Raw genomic sequence first — 20,299 nt, 5'->3', positions numbered from 1 at the left:
CAGGTTACCAGCTGTAGAACCAGCTGTGTCTCACACTGTAGGTAGCTATTACTCAAACTCAGTATACATACAGTTTTAATGGATCATGCTCATATTAAGTAAGTTCAACTATAGCTGGGCAATATATCAATAACATATTGATATCATGATATGAGACTAGATCTTTTTTTTTTATATCCACATTACTGATGATTATTTATCAAAAATCTCATTGTGTAAATATTTGTGAAAGCATCAATAGTCAACACTACAACAACATATCAATATCAAGGTATTTGGTCAAAAATACTGTAATATTAGATTTACTCCATAGCGGCCAGCTCTACGTTCAACCTTATTTTCATCTGTCTTCTAAAATCGGTTCCAAGTAGGTAAAGTGTTTTGAGCTCTGAATCTAACAACTTAAGAAAAAAAGCAAAAACAATTTAACGTTCAATTAATTATTATAGAGATGAACACAAAATATCCTTAATTCTAGCCTATAATCTAAATGAATCCATTAAGGGATTTCAAAATCAATCAAATTCAACAGCTGTCTAATGACGGAATGAGGCACTGAAACTCATGTTACAACATTTCCAACAATCATAATATGTTAGGAAAGATGTTTTTCTTTCAGCTGTCAAATATTCCTCATTCGAAGGCTCAGATGGATGCGCCTGGAAAGTTCTGGGTGCAGGGAAAAGCCTCGACTGAGTTCTGTGGCTGAACATCTGGAACATCAAAAAGCATATCAACTCCACTGTGGTTGTTTTGTTCTGTGGAGCAACAGCAATCTCAATGATCGCCACTTTAAAGCTCAACTTATTTGCATGTTACATTACATGTTCTGCATGTTTTACAGGGGACGAAAATCAGTGTGTTCACAACACAGTGTGGCATGGAGAGCAATGACACAACTGAACATGAACTCGTAAAGCCTCTTGGACTCAGACAAGCAGACACACAGACATGATGTGCTGTGTGTGGTATGTACGCCTCACAGCTTCTGCTGCTGCCCGACGGATTCCTCCGATGGCCTTCTGGGACATGCTGTCAAAGGTTTACTGTGAAACACTGACCCAGACACATGGAGTCAGTTGTCAATACTCGTTTAAAGTTGGAGTGATGTGCTGGAATGGGGGAGTAAGAGTGTAGCTGGATCCATAAATTAACACGTGTGTTTCTCATGCAGACATAGACACTATTCGATATCCCTGCTTTCTTTTTTATTTCCGTCTGGTGAGGTTTCGAGGTCATTAATATCCTATAATGTTTCCTGGAATAGGGAATGAGACAGACGTCATCAGAGAGTAATGCCGGGGCTGAGAGGTAAACACATGTGGAGCGGGGCAGAAGGACAACAAGGGGTTGTGAAATAATCTACAGGGCTACTAGTTTCACACTGTTGCCCAATCAAATCAGTGTGGATGGCACAGTTACGTCACTTTGAACATTCCACTATTTTCCACTCTTCTACATCACAGACAAACATTCACTGGTTCTTCTGAAATGGGAGAAACGCGTTGGCAGGGCTCAGTGCTGATCTCGATATGGGACACAATCAGTGATAAAATTCGGACGTGTTTTCCTCAATATGGATCTAACAGCCTATCACACAGCAGAAATAAACGCCATTCCGTTTCAGAAGGTGGCGGTAATGTGCACCACCATTTGTTTGCCAAACGCCAAAGGAACATCAACGAGGGCATGGGCACAAAAACAACGGTGAAAGTGAACTTGTGTTAAAAACACAATGATGCATAGATAATCTCTCTGGTGGACAGACTGTGCAACGCCATCACTAACAGGGACGTTGTAGAGTGTCCTCTGGTGGACAGACTGGGCAAAGCCATCACTAACAGGGACGTTGTAGAGCGTCCTCTGGTGGACAGACTATCACCAACAGGGACGTTGTAGAGCGTCCTCTGGTGGACAGACTGTGCAACGGCATCACTAACAGGGACGTTGTAGAGCGTCCTCTGGTGGACAGACTATCACTAACAGGGACATTGTAGAGCGTCCTCTGGTGGACAGACTATCACTAACAGGGACGTTGTAGAGCGTCCTCTGGTGGACAGACTATCACTAACAGGGACGCTGTAGAGCGTCCTCTGGTGGACAGACTATCACTAACAGGGACGTAGTGGTCCTTCTGCAGTGAGCAGCTAGCCGGGTGGAAAACCAATCAATCGTGTGGTCTTCATATGAAAAGTGAATGCGATTTTTGTCCAAGTCTTTACTTTTATTTACATTATGTAAATACTACGTATCGTATTTTGTATCATTATAAATGAAAGAGACTTTGGGTTTTGAACTTGTGATGGGGATTTCCAGTCTTTTGTGACATAATATACACTCAACAATTTGTAAATTAAAGAAATAAGTAATCAATATGTTAACTGAGAGTGAGAAGGACATCTTGCACAGCGCAGGACAAAGACTAACAGTGTTCATCAATACTTCTCACTGCTGCTAACGGTGTCCATAGCGATTTGGCACATCAAAGCACAAGTGTGTGTGTGTGTGTGTGTGTTTGTCGGGGGGGGGGCAGGTTTAAGGAGATACCGGATTGAAATCAGATGGGGGAGAGAAGGAAAGCCACAATAAAAAACATATAAAAGCCTGTGCAGAAATGTTCCCTGTGTCGGCCTGTCTGTCTGCCATCGTGTCTGTCCGTGCATCTGCCAGCGGCAGGGCTTTAATTATGAGGCCCAGGCTATGTGCGCGCGCACACACACACACACACACACACACACACACACACACACACATCTCTAACACAGTGCCTCACAGTTCCGCTGACTAACCAGTGGCACCAGACTTTGGCCTGCGGCTCCCTGATTCCAGTAAATGTCTTGTTATGCAACTCCTAACAAGTGTCACCCAGTCTGAACTTAGAGCATTTTTTTGAGTCTCTGCCTCTCTCTCTCTTTATCTCTTCATTTTCTCTGAAGACATTAAGCGGTGGGTGGGAATGGGGAGGGGGGGGGAGTGGGGAAGAGGGGCAGTAACCCTTTACAACACTAAGTGTGCCCTGTTTTGTGCATAGGCAGAAAATCAGGAATGAAGAGGCAGGCGGCACAGGCAGGAAATAGGGAGGAGGGTGAGGAGCTCCCCCAGCTCTTTGCCTGAGAAACACAGCTGCCCCTCATGTCTTGGGGCACTGCCAAGATCGGACTCCTTGACTGGCTCAGGGAGGTGAGGTGTGTGTGTGTGTGTGTTGAGCCAGTAGAAACAGGAGGACTGCTGTTCTATCCAGCTCCCTGTCTTACTAATACACATTCAGACTTAGAGAAACACAGTTTGGGATTGGTGATAAAACACAAAACAGAAGTACAATGTGACTGAAACACATCATTAATAATCAATTAAACCTAAAGCAGTTAAAATGACCCTTTAAAGTAATAATCCCAGAGATTTTAATTTAAATACATGTCACTATCGATCTCAGAATGAGCTAACATAATGGCGACTGAGCCTATGGCCCCATGATGAAAGCCCTTACATTTGCAGTATTCCAGTAGTAGTGAGCCACCACAGAGGGTAGGCAGAGCTAACGCAACCAACTGGCTCTTCAACTGCCAACTGACTGATGTCACACAGGCAACCCACTGTTGGATCTCTGAGAAGTGAGACCCAAAAACACACCTTATACTTGACCACACACACAGAGATCTGTGAGATTGTAACTTTAAGTAGGGCTGGGCAACCCAGAAACTGGTACTAATGGGCAGTCCCTTTGATTGACAAGATTTGTATTGCCTCATCTTATCTATAACTTTTTTTAAATCTAGCTATAGTTCAATCCTAAGTAACCCCATCTGAAAGATATTACATAATATAACGGCTCTGTAAACTCCCTTTCAGAGTAGTTCTGCTGCATTGTCAATGGGCGAGATTAAAACCCAGTCTCTTAGGGGTGGGGGAAAAATCGATATAGCATAGTATAGCAATATTTTCAGTGGCAATATTCCAGTAATACACAGGCACCAGGTATGGATCTTTTATAATATATGTGTTGGTCAGTTTGGAAAAAAATGTAATAAATTGCATTATGTTGCAGAATATTGCAATATGTTTAAATAATATCAAAATAATATTGAAGCGTGGCAAAAGTATTGTGATGATATCGTATTGGGAGGCGTCTGGTGACCCCCCCTCCCAGAACCTGTCTTCTGATACTAGCAGCCAGATGAAACCAATGCAATGAATCAGCTACACCAATAAATCAGAAGATATGAGCATGTTGCAGATATTTCTGTTATTGGCGTACTGTATGTGTCAGCTGATAAGTAACAAGAAACTGCAGACAGAAGACAAAGTTTGGGGTCATTTACAAACAGTGTCACCATGCAACACTGAGAAGAAGAATTAATAATTATCCTGGCGGACAAATGAAGCCTGCAGGTAAGGAGATGCTCTATATAGTCAGATGGACTCTTTAGTGTCAGTGTAACTAAATTAAAACAACACAACTTTGCATTGTGGACATCAATGATTCACGAGTCAGGTCCCTGGAACCCCCGACTCCTCTCGCTAATACCTACAGTGTTTACTGTAAGACTATTGGAGTCAATGGGTGCATTTCCATGGTAATGACCCGAGTGTCACTTCCTGTGCAATCTGCTCGGACTTACGTGTTTGTCTGCTGCGGCACAGTTTGTTTTGAGACCCGTGGGAGTGTTTACCAGCGTAGGTTGTGGAATTTCAGGTCAAGAGAGCGCCATGTACAGAGAAAAGCTACAACCCAAATTGATCCTGATACTGACATCAAAGAGCACCTGAGCCATCCTGCTCCACTGGCTGGACCCAAATATTTATCCTGTGGTGACATACGTATGGTAGAAAAATACTAGAAAGAACTGATTTCTTTTTTTTTGCAGGTATGCAAGGATGTGTGCATGATGTATTGTACTGTATTAAAGCTATAGCATGAAACTATTTTAGTTTATTGAACATGCGTTACATTCCAGCCATTGCCAAATGAGTTACTACAAATCTAATTAAGCCTATCAGCTCCGCACAACTCTCTCTGGATTTCTCAGTATGACTATGTACAAAATGGTGTGCAAAATGCATGTGTGCAATTTGTGTGTGATCTGCAGCCAGAAACACTGTTTGGAAGACTTGAACTATATGCATTAAAAACATTTTATGGAGTTAAGTAGAGTACAGGATGTATTAAAAATAAATAAGCTGCTCTGCAGAGAGGTTTGGTGATACATAATTTGGGCCATCTGCTCTTCTTCCTGTTGGCGTCCTGGACCAGGGCCAGTGTCCAGTCCACTCGGAGAGCTTCTCCAAGCCGGTCCCACCTGGCACAACTGCCCTCAGAATTCACACTGTCGCAGACGGCCTGAGAAGTGTGGAGGCTGTCATGACTCAATTCAGACACGGCCGACCGTTAAAGGATCAGCAGCGCTGAGAAACAGGCATCGGGCCTCAACCAATTACAGAGCAGACAGCCTTGATCATAGATTAATGGAAACTTCATGTGCTTCAGCCTGTTCCCTTCAAGAGAGCCCCATCTGTTCCAAGAGATCAGTCACATGGAGAAATGATCCGTGGTTAACTTCAAGAAGACTCAACCTAAAGTGAAGTACAATCAGTGTTTGAGGGCGTTGAACACTCAGTGGTGGCTCGGAACAAAGAGTTTGTGTTGTGACTGTTGTCGTCGTGATCACTGTCTTTACTGCACAATAGAAGCCACCACAAACATAAAACTCCGCCCAATATTTCCACAAACCACAGAACGTGTATAGTTCACAATCAGGTTGTTTTATTCTCTCTTGAAGATTGAGAAAGTGAAAATGAAACTTAATAATTGGTAGTGCTTTTGTGGGAATATGGAAGTCCTTTTGCAAAGCTGGTGTCTTTAGAACGAGTTCTGAAACACAATTTACATATTTTTATGTTTCCATTCAGTCGGAACATGAAAATAAAAACAGAATTTTACAGAATATATATTGCAAAATTTTAAGTAGAGAGAATCAATTACTGAAATATTGAATAAAGAATGAAACCAACTGGAGATTACTATTTACATCAAATGGTTATTGAAGAAGAAACAACACAACAAAAACCACATGGCTAACCACAAAATTACCAATTAAGATTTTCATCTTTCCCCAGCTTCATAAGTAGCCTAAGAAGAGCCGATGTGTGATAGCCCCCCTGTGTGGAACCGAGGGCAGCTCTATGAATAACTCCCGTCACAGCAGTGAATGGCACTTTGCTTTCCCACAGTATTACTCAGTCTACACCCCCAACATGGCAGGATAAGCAGCAGGCCCAGGCGGTGGCTGACTGAGCGCCCCTCTCCAAGCCAATAATCACACAATAACTGTTAAATAGACGGAACGACACTGAGAAACTTCGCTGTTGATTTAGTCCCAGTCGCTGTCACTGTGACTCTGCTGCATGCTTTGCAACATGTCAATGATCTACTACTGTCTGTAATGATGTCTTAACTACACTCTGCTATATAATAACTTTCTAACTACCCTATAACCAGTGAGGATGACTGAGTAAGGGTTGAGTAGCCATGTTTCATGGTCATCAAGGTGCTGGTGCTACTTGGCCCAAGTGACAAGCCTACTTCCTCATTAAAAGATCATTTCATCATTGTAAATTACAAACTGATCATGGGAAAGAGGGTCATATCTTTTAAAGTCCACAACCGTCCTGACTTTCCTCTCTGATATTCTCTGCTTGGCTGACACTGTAGGTGTTTGAAACGTTGCCTTACCACCCACTGCCTAGAGATTCCTTCTTCAGATATCCCGGGGTCCTCGTAAACGTATTCCCACAAGAATGCATTCCTCTTTTTTTGGTTTCATTAACAAAAAGTATTTGGGACTATTCACTTCTTTTCAAGCACAGTGTTCTTAACAGAAAGCATCTAGGGCTGCACAATTAATCGCATTTTAAAGTATGAAGTACTGTATCCTGCAGACTGAAGAAAAAAATCTTTGTTTTGCACAGACACTTGTAAAAATCACAATATAAATGTTTACATTGTTTAATATTTTTCAATGAAAATGAGAATGATAATACAAAAATTAAAATTTTCTCCAATATTGTAAATCATATCGCAATCGCAATATCAGTCTAAATAATCACAATTAGATCATTTCCTTATATCGTGCAGGCCTAAAAGTAACACACACACACACACACACACACACACACACAGATGTGAACCTTTTAAAGTGCCAATGTGAATGTTAAACTAGGTCTGCCCAATTAATTAATCTTGAATCGTGATGCGTTTTCTGCTCCTAAAGACCCCAAAAACCGGAGTAATCTAGAAAAACGATCATATTTTGCGCGTTACGTTTTGCAAGTCAACTTCTGTTTCGTCCTGTGTTCTGAAGGAAGAAACAACGCTCAAACGGGAAAAGTATCAGAGGGACACTTCACAGTTCAAGGTGTTGCTTCTGTTGATTTAACTGTTTCACTGTTTGTTTTTTTAAATTCCATAATTAAGGACAGCCTTTTCAAAAGTCAACAGGTATCATGTAATTGTGATTTCAATATTGACCAACATATTTGTGATTATGATTCTTTTCATAATCGAGCAGCCCTATGTTAAACAATATAGAGTAACATTGAATTGTTTTTCTGGCAGTTTTCGGTGGCAGTGGCTCAGTCAGTAAGGAGCAGGGCTGGGAGCGGAGGGTCGCTGGTTCAAACCCCCGTACAGAGTGTGGGTTGGTAGCTGGAGAGATGGGCACTCCTCGCTGCTCCTCTCACTCTGACATCTCTCCATTAGTGCATATGTGTGTGTATTTCAGGACTGTGTGTAGTCAGCTCTAACAAAAACAGAGCGTAAATTGTAATTTCCCCACTGGGGATCAATAATCAGTATACATTGGAAGGACCAAACCTACTTGGACAAACCCCCCCCATCTGCCCAGTACCTGCTTTGTTTACTATGTGCAGCCTGATTCCCAACACTGAAGGGTTTTTCTACTCTCATATCGTTTGATTGACAGGACTATGTCTGACAGCTCAACATGAGTTTTGCAAACACTGCGGTTAAAATGGATGAATATGGAGCAGCGTGTTGCTGAAAACCAGATTTGTGCACAGATTTTTTATTAAATGGTTAAAAAAAGAAGCTAAACCAGTGCACTGCAAAATATGGAGGTTTGGACTGAATTACTTTTTGTATATCTCTTTATGATTCAGTAAGAAACACCAGAAAAGACATTTTTGCTGACATTTGTGCCTGACATGAATGTGTCACCTCCCGGCACATGACTCAAACATGGGAGCCTGCTCTGACAAGACAAAAACCCTCCACAACTGCTTTACATTTCATTGGCAACCCAGACAGCCTACAACACAGGCAAGCCGCAATAAATCTCTCAATGTGTGACTACGGGCTCAATATGATTTCCTGCTGGGAGAGTAGACAGTCATTAATTTATTGTGAGACACCACTGAAACTATGTGTCTCCAAAGGGAGGTTTACGCCCTTCAATAGTGTTCAGAGGGAGGGCCTGCCACACCACATCAGAAATTTTAAGTCCCCTCTTGTGTAATGTTTTGGATAGTTTCCAGGACACATGAATGCTTCTGGTATCTCCTTGCGACATAGACGTCAAACACAGATTCATTCAAGGCACACACGCTGATATGGAAAACTGGGATTCAACCTTAAAAATCTAGCATAACTGAAGTAACAGCAGGGAGAGGAGAGCTGTGTAAAAACCTACCAAGTCAGAACTGGGGGGGGACTGTTGAGTCAGCAGACTCATATAAATCACCTACTGCAGGCAGAAGTCAGATGACTGTCTAAGGTCATGGTTGCAATTGGCCAGTTTACTGAATTGCCATGAAATTGATGGATGACAATGAGCGGTGGAACATGGTTTTACCAGACCATGATAACAACTTTACAGATACTTAACTCTTGATGCCTGCTTTTTTGTCAAACATGTGTGTGTGTGTGTGTGTGGGGGGGGGGGGGTGTGACAAGCATAGATTATGGAGATTAATATTATAGATATAGAGATTATATTATGCATAGATACAATAAACTGACTATTAAACGGTCCAGAGCAGCCAGCCTTCCCTGGGGGGATATTACAGTGGTACCACAGGAGACAGAACATAAGAACCCACTGTGTTAGGAACCACAGACACAGCAAAAAGACCCACTGCAAAACTTTGTACGAGAACTGGCACAGGCAGCTGCTTTACCAGGCATAATGCTGCAAACTCATCTCATGCATAGAAGAAATAAAGGTCGCCTACCTTCCAGCCTGCAGAGCTGTTGCTGTCTCCTTTGTCCTTGAAATAAGGCACACTCTTCACCATCCAGTCGTAAATCTGAGAGAGAGTTAGTCGATTCTCAGGAGAACTTTCTATAGCTTTGGTTATGAGGTCTGCATATGACATATTCCCCCATGCGTTTCGCCGGGAGGAGCTGCTCTTCCTCTGGGCAGCGGCGGCTGCTGCGGCCGCGGCCGCCGGGGACGCCGAGCCGCCCGGGGAGGAGAGCAGAGGCACCTGCTGCTGCTGGTGTGGGAGTTGCGGGTTCGGGTGCTGCTGCTGCTGATGTTGCTGCTGATGCTGCTGCTGCTGCTGATGTTGCTGCTGATGGTGTTGCTGTGGAGCTGGCTGGTGGACGCAGTTCTCCTGACACTGGAACTCGGTGCACGGGATGACAGGCTTCTGCTCCGCGAAGTCCTCCGTCTCCTCCAGCAGGCTCAGGTTGTTGATGAACTCGTTGCCGGTGGGCTCCTGCTTCACGGACGGCACCGGCGAGGACGTGTTGGAGTCCCCCGGGTTGATAAACTCCGGCCGGGGCAAAGGCCAAGTGCACGACCGGGGCCGCGTCAGGGGCTCAAAATCCGGGTCGATTTCCACCAGGTGTGGCTGCTGGGCCGCTTCCGCCATGGTTGAAAGGTGACGGAGCCAAATATTACAATGTCATGTAAATGTGACGAACGTCGCCCCTCAAAAGTCGCAACTTCGCCTTTGAAATGAGAGCGAATACAAGAGAAATCTGTCCGGGAAACTGGAGCTCCGCCTGGGCGCAAAGTCTACACTGAATGTCACATCCCAAACCGGTAAAACTCTTATTAAACAGTAATAAAAAGTATGTTTCAAAAAAAGACTTTTCCGGTGAAAACAGTTGTGTGAGTGTCCAGAGTGTGTCTGTTGTTGTCGTCCAGTCGTAGTGATGTCCCGAGTGCGCCCCGTACAGCCTGTTGACTCTGTGTGTTGTACAGCATGTGAGGACTTACTGGAAGTATCAATTGTCAGCTGACACCGCCCACATTTGATTGACACCAGAGGAGCACCAATCAGACAGTTGGATGAAGAAACGCTCCTTGTTTTCATTCTTTCGTCTAGTAAACATCTAATCTGAGGACCAAAAAAGCAACTTTTGTCCCTCTCTCCGAGAATATGGCGATCCGCTCTCCGTATTCCATTTCAAATGAAATGTAGAGATTAGTGATGCAGAGATTAGTGGTTAGACCATAACTTTAGCTTATAGCTCTGTGTTAGGATGTGTAGGCCTAGGTCACACGGTGAAAAAAATCAAATTCCAGATCTCATTTTTCAGCCTAATCCATTAATGGGCCTATGGGGTCACATCATTTTTGGGTGAATAGTTCATCTGCCATCCGATATTTATGGGAGATGATAATAAGCCACATTTTTAGCAACTGAATTCAATTCAATTTTATTTATAGTATAAATTCATAACGAGAGTTATCTCCAGACACTTTACAGATAGAGTGAACGTATGTAGAACTCACATTGGAAATTAAGACAGCTATCCATGCCCCTCCTTATGAGCAGGCTAACAGTATACACATGCAAGCATATGCTACTACTACTACTACTACTACTACTACTACTGCGGCTGCTGCTGCTAGAGCCAATATCACAGCGTATATCAATTCCAAGTATAGAGTTCACAAAGTGTTTACACCTAAAACACATAAAAACAAATATAAATTGAAACATTCCCAGATAGAGATAAACAGGGCTAAAATAAAAAATACATGTAATACAAACTCTGTATAAAAAGGCTCCTCAGTGTTGATTTAATGCAGCCAACCAGTTCCTGTCTTCAGCTGGAGGTGGACTGTTGGACCAGCAGCTGTCTGGGTGTCCTCGGACATCCATGGACTTTATTGACATCTTGTGGCTTCAGGAGGTGTTACAACCAGACTCAGCCTTCATGACATCTCTTCCGCATTTGGCTCTCTGTTTAATCAGCGTGACAAAGACTAAGACTAAGACACCAAAGGACTGAGACACCAAAGGGCTGATTCTTTCTCATCAGTGAAGACGTGCAGTGGGACTTCTGTTCCAACCAGACACAGCCAAGTCAAGCAAGTCGGAGTTAAAGGGGACATGTACAGGAGCACACGTAGTTTCAAAATTAATTGCCAAACACATTTTAATTGAATGAATGTTTAAAGCAAAGATGGAAAGTGAATATCCAATCAAAATAATCTCAACAGTCACATGATGTTCGCAAGTTTATTAAAGGCAGGAAGTAGACCTACCCTTTAACGATTTAATAAACTAATTATAGCCAAAGCCTAATTAACATTCTTTCATTTCGTGGTTAAAATAAATAGTTTCCTAAATTTTTGTGGCTTCCTCTGGATTGCATGATGCAACTCATTGTGCGCTTGGTGTGGGTAAAGTGCACACTTTTACGCACGGAAGGAACCTTGCAATCCGCCGATGGATTTCCCGAGACGTTGCAGAGAAAGCGGAAGAACAGTAGGGCATGACACTCCCGCAGCTCAACCGGCCATGGGTCGCTTCAAAGGACATTTGAACAGTGGCATGCGTTCCTGGAACTCGGTGTCTCCCTCTGCTCATTAAGATGGTCAAATGGCCGAAGTAGTCCGTGTTTAGGCGAATTATGTCGAGCTCAATTTGTGCCAACATGGAGCATCGCGCGGACAGAATGTAGTGCAATACATACGTGTTGTAGTGTGCTTTATTTGCTTAATAACTTAAACTTTCAGATTCACAGCATTTAATTAATCAGAATGGCTCCACATCCTATAATCCAGGCAATCATCGACTTTTCAGCTGGAGCAATAGGTGAGTTAACTTTCAATCAGACATTCTATCTATCTATCTATCTATCTATCTATCTATCTATCTATCTATCTATCTATCTATCTATCTATCTATCTATCTATCTATCGACCCTAAAGTCAAACTAAACAATCATTCTTGGTCCTTTTTTTAAAACTATGCTATCCGACTTTCAAAACCCTGTTTCACAGTTTGAGTATGCAGACACACAGGTTGTTTCTGTGTGTGTCACAGTCGGCAGATCCTCCACCTTCTGCGTTAAAAGTTGCGTTAGTACAGTTGGAAAAACAGTTTGCCTTCCTTTTGGTTTGACGCACATCTAGGGGGGTCCAAATGTGAATCTAACCCAGCTAACAATTGTTGGTTCCCAGAACGTTGTTCGTTTTCTGCAATGACTCCACGGACACCATAGGGGTCCCGGACCCCCTGTTGAAGATCACTGATCTAGTCCATCATCAGTGCCTTAAAAAAGTCAAATCTTTTATTCACTGATAATTAGGGTTATAGCACACAGAAGTATACAGAAGATAAGCACTCAAACACACAGCAGTGAGATTCGTATCTTTTTTTAATAAACTGCTTAAGGTAACACAAAGCACCCTTTTCCTTCTATTATGGGTATGAGAACTTTCATTTCGACCTGTTCCTGGGCTCTGGGCACTTTGGCCCTGAGAAGTCATGACATCAGTTGTATGTCAAAATCCTTCCTCAGGTGGTACAGCGTGTGTGCTGAGCGGTCAGCCGTTTGACACCACCAAGGTGAAGATGCAGACGTTCCCCACCATGTACCGGGGCTTCATCCACTGCTTTGCATCCACCTTTAGGCAGGTGGGACTACGTGGTCTCTACAAAGGCTCGAGCCCGGCCCTCATCGCCAACATCAGTGAGAACGCTGTGCTCTTCTTGAGTTATGGTCTGTGCCAGGATGCCATCCGCTTTGTGTCCAGGATGGATAAAGGAGCCGGTCTCAGGTTTGACATTTCATAGTATCTATTAGTGTATTCATAATGCAGTAAGCTCCATAACTTGTTGTGGCAAGGGGCAACATTTGACATATTAGTATTGTATGACATAACAAATACAGTATGAACCAAGACTGTAGTTCTTTTGCTAGTTTCCAGTGCACCAGTGAGTTGTTTTTCCTCCCCCATATTTCCTTCCATGTCCTCCACGACGTGCTGCTTCCTCTAGCCCCCCTCGGTGCAGTAAACCAGGTACTACCACCAGGTACTACCGGGTAATAACTGGAGATATCTCCAACAAACGGAATCCTTTGCTGCACGCTAACATAGAACTTGTTAAACTTGTATCAAACAGTACAGGCAAATGAACCTTTAAACTCAGTTAATATGGACTTCAGTACAAAGAGCAATGCTCCTTACTGCCATGTCTCCAACTGGTGTTGTCTGTGTTTTTCAGAGAACCATCAGTGACTCATTCACAGATTCACGTTTCAAATTTTTCATGCAAATAATTCATTCAGCCTGAAAAATCACAAAAACAACGACTAAAGAAATCTTTGTCGGCTGAGACCAAAACGGCTGATTAGTCGATTAATTGACTAAGAGTGGGGAGTCCTACTGAAGACTGCGGTAGGTAGACTTCCTCAAAGCAGGTCCAGAAACAAGTTGCTGATTCCGTTTTTGTTTAAGAACTGAATGAAGCTGAAGAGTTCATTTTAGCATAAGCACTCAGGAGAGTTGAAGAATCAGATGTAGTTCAAGCTGAGACAAATCAGATTGGTCAGTTGATGTGCAGTGCAGTGAAGAAACTTTACATAGGGGTTGTCAGATGAAGCAGCTGAAACGTAATGTGAAATCCACAATTTGTTGTTGTTGAAAAAACCCTTATAATTCATTTCTTCTGTCGTACTTCTTTTGATTGCTCCTCAGTGATATTCAGAAGGCATCCGCAGGGTCTTTAGCCTCCATCTTCTCCTCCATGGCGATATGCCCCACCGAGCTGGTGAAATGTCGCCTGCAGGCCATGCACGAAATGGAAGCGTCTGGCAGGATCGCAAGCGGACAGAGAAGGTCAGTGTGACCAAAAAGAGTATGCATCGGGATTTTGGTGTCAACGATCAATTATTTTGATTGATAAAATTGTTAATTTGGTAAATTGTCTTGAGATGTGAATGACAAAAACTGTTGACTGTTCAAGGTGTTTTCACTGTCAATTTTATTTGACTGTTTTTTAACTTCACTAAATGTAATATCTTTCCAAATGTCAGTAAGTAATCGTGTTAAATAATCGCCATTCCAATATTCATTTCATACACTTTTGACTGTGTTGTGTGCTGTGACAGCACAGTGTGGGCCGTAGTGAAGACGGTGGTGAAGACAGACGGCCCCCTGGGGTTCTACCAAGGACTGACATCCACCATGGTGAGGGAGATCCCAGGTTACTTCTGCTTCTTTGGAGCTTATGAAATGTGTCGCTCTAAATTTGCGCAGCACATGGGAACGGACAAGGACAGTATAGGTATGGTTATATTGTTTTCATTTATATTTAATGAGACATGTTCTGTGATCTGCACTCACACAATCATTTTGGTCTTTGTAGGTGTTCTTCCACTCATGTTCAGTGGTGGATTTGGGGGGGCTTGTCTATGGTTGATGGTCTATCCCATAGACTGTGTGAAGTCCAGGATCCAGGTGTACTCTCTAGCTGGGAGGCAAGAGGGCTTCATGAAGACATTCATGGGCATCATACGCACTGAAGGTAAGATTTGAACGTGAATTTTACCAGATGAAAATGATGAATTTTTGCCTGTTGTCTTCTCAAATGCCTCGAAAGTTTGTACATCCAGACCATAATAATTATGAATAACCTTGGTTCTGTAGAGAACAGTGCTGATGATAACACACACTAATACTAATTTTTACAACGCATGGTATCTACTCGCCTTTTTTGGTTTTCCATTATGATAAAAGGATGTATTGGATGTAGCAGGATGTATTGCAGTGAAATGAATATTATAAATTTAAAGTTACACAAGTGCAAATAGGGTTCTCAGTGTCCATGTAAAGTGACTAGTATTGTATGTATGGGAGGGGGGGATTATTGGGAGTCCAGCAGTCTTATGATGCGTGAGGCGGTACTAATCTGCAGTTGTCTAGACCTGTTCCTCCCATTTGGTCCACAACCACTTTAGATATTCAGAAATCAGAAATAACCTCCGAAGAGTATCAGAGTGTGGGATCCGGGTTATTCTGAGTCAAAGACTAATATCTTGCATTCTGATACACTTATATTTGTCTTAAATGTTTGGTGAAGGGAGGATCCTGGCGTTAGGATACAGGTGGAGTATTTGGGCCTGTTGCTACCCACACACTACGCACTGCGCCACTGCTTTCACAGTTTAATAAAGCTCCCTGATCTGCTCTATAATAAAAAAGACATGGAAATCTCTCTTTTTACCATATCGGACCTTTAAGACGTTGAAAAGCTCTGAATGCACCACTAATGGTCTTACTGTGGCGCAAAGTGTGATTGCATCCTGTTCCCCTAACCTCCTGTGGGGGTCTCTCTTGTCCCACAGGGTTGAGTGCTCTGTACTCAGGTCTGACTCCTACCATGATTCGCACCTTCCCTGCCAATGGAGCCCTCTTCCTGGCTTATGAGGTCAGTCGCAAGTTCATGATGAAGACAGCTGGTGAATGATGTGGAGGATCTCTACAGCTGAAGAAAGAATGGTGCCCAGACACTGCCTTGTCTTTTAAAATGACATGACCAAACCTTTTTGTTGTGTCCTGTTGGATTAGTTGTGACTTAAACATGTTGGTGTTATTGGTATCAACAACACAGGAATGTCTACTGTCTTCAAATAAAGTTTTGATCGTAAAATCCATAAGTTCTTTTGGTATACTTCTGTGAATACACTTGATCATGGTCGCCGAATCCTCGGGTCGAAAACTGGACAAAACAAAATAAAGCTGCATAAAAAAAGTATATTTTGTTCTGATTATGGCTATTAAAGTTTAAAAGTTTAATTAAAATGTGGAATTGAAGACAAAAGAATAATAACCTAAATAAGTAAGAATTTATTTGTGTATTTTTTTTCATTGAATTCTGATTTTTTGGAAATCATTTTTAAAAAACTGCTAGAATTTCTAAATGGTCTCACATGACTGACTATAAAACAGCCCTGAGTACACACCATGGACGTAGGAACACACACAGATTCTTTCAGTTTTTCAACGTCCCCAGTGATTTATTCAAATCCTCAAACTAACACATTGGTGTCCTGTAGGTTGCATTTAAACCCACAGACAAGCCCGTGGGCCCGGTGTGTGTCATGTCGTGAATAACTAAAGCCGGGTTCACACGCACCATCAAGCTGAGTGAGCTGACTGTCACATGACCAACCAAGAATCATGTGGGACCTCACTGAGCAAAGATGGGAACAAGAAGCTCACATGTTTGTTTCAACTCTGTAGGTCAGACACACACACACACACACACACACACAGACTGTTTGCTGACATCTGAGAAATGACTTGGATTTTCCTTTGCTGTCCAGCTGTTTTACATACTGTAATTATTATCTACAAAACTCTCAGTTACTGAAGAAATATGAATCTAAGAGAAGAATATTTTCTTGGTTGTTTTTTGTGTTTTGTTTTTAAATTTGGTACATTTCCGAGCCAGCTGAAGTGCAGTGGGACAATCGATGGATGAATAGGTATATTTCCATTATGAGGGAGGACAGACATGAGCATGCTCACATCTCCCTGTGGTCTAGTGCTAGTGCTCATGTTTCACGACTTGGATGCCACCTATTGTTTATTCATAAGCTACACACACCAGGTGTCAGACTCCTGGAAATTAATGTAGGTGTATAATGGAACAGCACAATAGCTGAGCTTTAAGCTTTCCAATACAGGACCCACATGGGGGGGGGGGGGGGGGGGGGGGGGGGGGGGGGGGGTTAGGCTCTGTGGGTTATGTTACCTGCTGGCTGAGCTGAAGGAGCTACGGGTCAAACAGCAAGAACAGGTCTGTGTGTGTGTATGTGTGTGTGTGTCAGGTAATGAGGGAAGGGCACAGGCCACACCCACACCCTGCAGTGAGAACAGATAGGTAAACAGGTGCAGCGCCGCTCCACTTGCACCATCACACCTGGCAACACAGTGACTAATGTTCTCTCCAACGTCCAGCACGGCCGACATGGTTACCCAAGGTAAACTGGAGATCAGCTCTGTGGAGAATGTGGAAGGTAAATACTTTTTATGATCGTTAAAAAAGCATTTTGTTTTTTTGCTCACAGTGTTGATTATTGTTATCTCTTTTTTTAATGCTACACACTAATAATACAATGTACAGCACTACAATATGCAAACAGAAAAGAGAGAAGGAGAAAACTAGACATAGCAAAAATACCAAAACTTTAAAAAAATAACAAATAATTATCTGTTATACTGATTGGCTGGCAAACTAGCACCTTGTCCAATCAAACCAGATTCAGGCCCTGAATTGGGATTCCATTTTGTATGATTTTTTAAATGTATTTCTACAGATTTTTTGGTAATTTTATTTTGGATACAAACCAAATTAAAAAAACATTCCATGTCCATTTCAAGTCCAAGTCTACTGTTTGTAATAGTCCTAATTTTTGCACCAAATCAGGACATTTGCATATTGAATATGATTGTATTTTCCAGTGGAACTGCTCTGAGAAGTCCAAAATGTCCGAGCTTCTTCCTTTTACAGCAACATTCACTGCTTCTCAGATCTTAGCCTGAGCCTCTATTCTCTGTCACATCATTGTAAATTCAATATGTTTGTGTTTTGGACTGCAACAGAAGACTACTTATTCGTGGACATTTTATAAGTGATTGAATAATAAACACATTACTGAAAGAGAGAGCGACATCACAGGGTTAGCATTTTGAGGACGGGGCATCAACAGGTTCAGTAGTTTTACTCAGGTGTATGTGAAGTAGCATTACTGCATTCAGTGCATGGGTGTTTTGTGTCCCTCGGCAACAGGTGCTGTCCCAGTGGGTTACATTTAATTAGGGACCAACACAACAACATCTGGTCTGGATTGGAATGCTCACTAATGTAGAACAGAGGTTATCATGATAAAATTCGGGAAATGGGATGAAAATGTTGCACTATTATGTATCTATCTTCAGTGATGGGGTACTGGAGTCACTGTTCTCTGGGCTTGTGACTAGACTTGGACTTGCACACTGATGACCTGGACTTTAACTCCTGAGTCCTGGACTCACACTTGAGTCTGACTCAAGTCATTATTCTCTGGACTTGTGATTTGATTCAGACTCAGGTAATTGCGACCCGGACTATCCTTTTGGGGACTTGGAATTGAAGTTGGACTTGAACACTGGGACTCTAGACTTGACTCAGACTCAACAATTGCAACATGAGTACAACGCCAATGCAAGTTTTAAAGTGTTTTTCACTCTGTCTCCAGCTAAACACACCAGGGGACTGGGATGTTTCGGCTGGCTGCTGGTCCTCATGTCCCTCCTCTTTGTAACAGCGACCTTCCCGCTCACAATATTTCTGTGTGTTAAGGTGGAGTATATTCTCAGGACACGATTGTGTAGATTTGACCAATATTTGTTTATGCCTATACAGATGTCTTCGTTTTGGACTTGCCAGGGCCTTTATGTCAGTATTCACTGCTCTGGACTTAGATCTTTTTTATGATAATGGTTTCAAATTCCAACCAAGTTAAAAAAAATTCACTTGTAAACTTTTGGAGGAAAAGGATTTGACTAATTGTATCAGTCTGGCCAAAACAGTTTAGAAAACATTTAGATTTGATATAAAAAGGGAACAGGTGACACCCAGTACCAGGGACATTTAGGGGGGGGGGGGTGACTCACAGAGAGGATACGTTTTAGACAAATTAAATAAAACTCATTGTTGGTCCAGTCCAATGATGTCCACGTTACACACACTGGTTGAGATCTGACAGAAACCACCATTATGCTAATTTGTTTTTGTTTTTTGTCTTTTCTTATGTTCTCTGGCTGTATTCCAAACATCCAGATAGTACAGGAGTATGAACGAGCCGTCATTTTTAGACTGGGACGGATCACCGACAGGAAACCTAAAGGGCCAGGTCTGTCGCTCAAGGTGTTACATACATGAAAAAAAGTCTGCTTAGAAAGTTTTACATACTGATCTCTATGGTAGTGATGTCTAAATGGAGCTTCATGATCCAGAAGTTGCATTTGTTGAACCCACTCCATGGTGCTCCTGGCTCAAGGAATAGCAATTTAGTGTTCAAAGAGTGCTTAGCAGGGTGTTTATGTCTTTCTAGGACTTTTCTTTATCCTGCCGTGCACGGATACCTTTGTGAAGGTCGATCTGAGAACTGTGTCCTTTGACATCCCTCCACAAGAGGTACTTTTATCATTTGTTTTGCATTTGTTGTATTTACAGTACATCAAGTGTAGGAATATCATTTGTGTCTCTCCAAAGCTTTTTTTTTTGTTGGTTTATTTGATATGGACCATGCATATTTATGAACACTGTTGTATGTGAATGTAAATATGCCAGCATCATTAAAAATAACTACTTTTCATCTGAAGTCCCTAGGCAGACGACATAAGACCAACATAAAGACAGCACTCAGTCATACAGCATTAAACACTCATTCATTTTACATTAAAAGGTACACCTAATGGTGACATATACATTGACGAAACAAACAGACAAAACAAAACAATAATACATGATGGATGGCAAAGACATAATTTATCCACCTCAATACTGCATTCAGTCATATCATTAACGAAACGGTGATCTTCCTGGCTGATCTCCTTGCAGATCCTAACCAGAGACTCTGTGACCGTGTCCGTGGACGGCGTGGTGTTCTTCCGCATACACTGCCCCATCTCATCTGTGGCCAACGTGTCCAACGCACACTTATCCACACGACTGTTGGCCCAAACCACCCTGAGGAATGTACTCGGTACCAAAAACCTCGCAGAACTGCTCTCTGACAGAGAGGGCATGTCGCACAGCATGCAGGTGAGGGTAAACTCAGGGTAACAGGGTTTATGAGGAGGCAGACATTTTTTATTTTTTCACTTTTTTCTAACATACTGTACTATTACTTTATCACTTTTTTTTTCTAACATACTATAATATGACTTTTATCACTTTTTCTAACATACTATACTATGACTTTTATTACTTTTCTCTAACATACTATACTATGACTTTTTTTCTAACATACTATACTATGACT

The 20,299-nt window shown here is 42.2% G+C and overlaps 3 protein-coding genes across 3 annotated transcripts in view; 2 read left to right on the top strand and 1 right to left on the bottom strand.

The window, feature by feature from the left end:
- The window catches only part of foxo1a (forkhead box O1 a), a 30,257-nt gene extending 20,022 nt beyond the window's left edge, over positions 1-10,235 (bottom strand). The window contains exon 1 of the mRNA XM_034866906.1: positions 9,247-10,235. Coding sequence (XP_034722797.1) covers positions 9,247-9,891 — 645 coding nt within the window. The 5' untranslated portion in view covers positions 9,892-10,235. The remainder of the gene's footprint in view (positions 1-9,246) is intronic.
- Positions 10,236-11,517: 1,282 nt separating this feature from the next.
- slc25a15a (solute carrier family 25 member 15a) lies at positions 11,518-15,870 on the top strand. Its single transcript, XM_034867041.1, has 6 exons — positions 11,518-12,072; positions 12,782-13,040; positions 13,962-14,102; positions 14,375-14,550; positions 14,632-14,790; positions 15,611-15,870. The coding sequence occupies exons 1-6, from the start codon at positions 12,018-12,020 to the stop codon at positions 15,730-15,732; spliced, it is 912 nt and encodes a 303-aa protein (XP_034722932.1). The 5' UTR covers positions 11,518-12,017; the 3' UTR covers positions 15,733-15,870.
- A 1,258-nt stretch (positions 15,871-17,128) lies between these two features.
- stoml3a (stomatin (EPB72)-like 3a) overlaps positions 17,129-20,299 on the top strand; it is a 5,843-nt gene continuing 2,672 nt past the window's right edge. The window contains exons 1-5 of the mRNA XM_034867042.1: positions 17,129-17,287; positions 18,509-18,612; positions 19,093-19,165; positions 19,367-19,449; positions 19,876-20,079. Of these exons, the coding sequence (XP_034722933.1) occupies positions 17,209-17,287; positions 18,509-18,612; positions 19,093-19,165; positions 19,367-19,449; positions 19,876-20,079 (543 nt within the window). The 5' untranslated portion in view covers positions 17,129-17,208. The remainder of the gene's footprint in view (positions 17,288-18,508; positions 18,613-19,092; positions 19,166-19,366; positions 19,450-19,875; positions 20,080-20,299) is intronic.

The sequence above is a fragment of the Etheostoma cragini genome, chromosome 3 (genome assembly GCF_013103735.1).
Source record: "Etheostoma cragini isolate CJK2018 chromosome 3, CSU_Ecrag_1.0, whole genome shotgun sequence".
Classification (NCBI taxonomy): Eukaryota; Metazoa; Chordata; class Actinopteri; order Perciformes; family Percidae; genus Etheostoma; species Etheostoma cragini.
Note: the sequence above shows the minus strand (reverse complement) of the source record. Positions and strands in the feature narration are given on the sequence as shown.

What these genes read in the sequence shown, in the direction of transcription:
- slc25a15a (XM_034867041.1), top strand. Translation starts at nt 12,018, where the DNA reads ATGGCTCCACATCCTATAATCCAGGCAATCATCGACTTTTCAGCTGGA. An exon ending in ATCGCAAGCGGACAGAGAAG is followed by an intron (nt 14,103 to 14,374) that starts GTCAGTGTGACC and finishes GTGCTGTGACAG; the next exon opens with CACAGTGTGGGCCGTAGTGA. An exon ending in AACGGACAAGGACAGTATAG is followed by an intron (nt 14,551 to 14,631) that starts GTATGGTTATAT and finishes TGGTCTTTGTAG; the next exon opens with GTGTTCTTCCACTCATGTTC.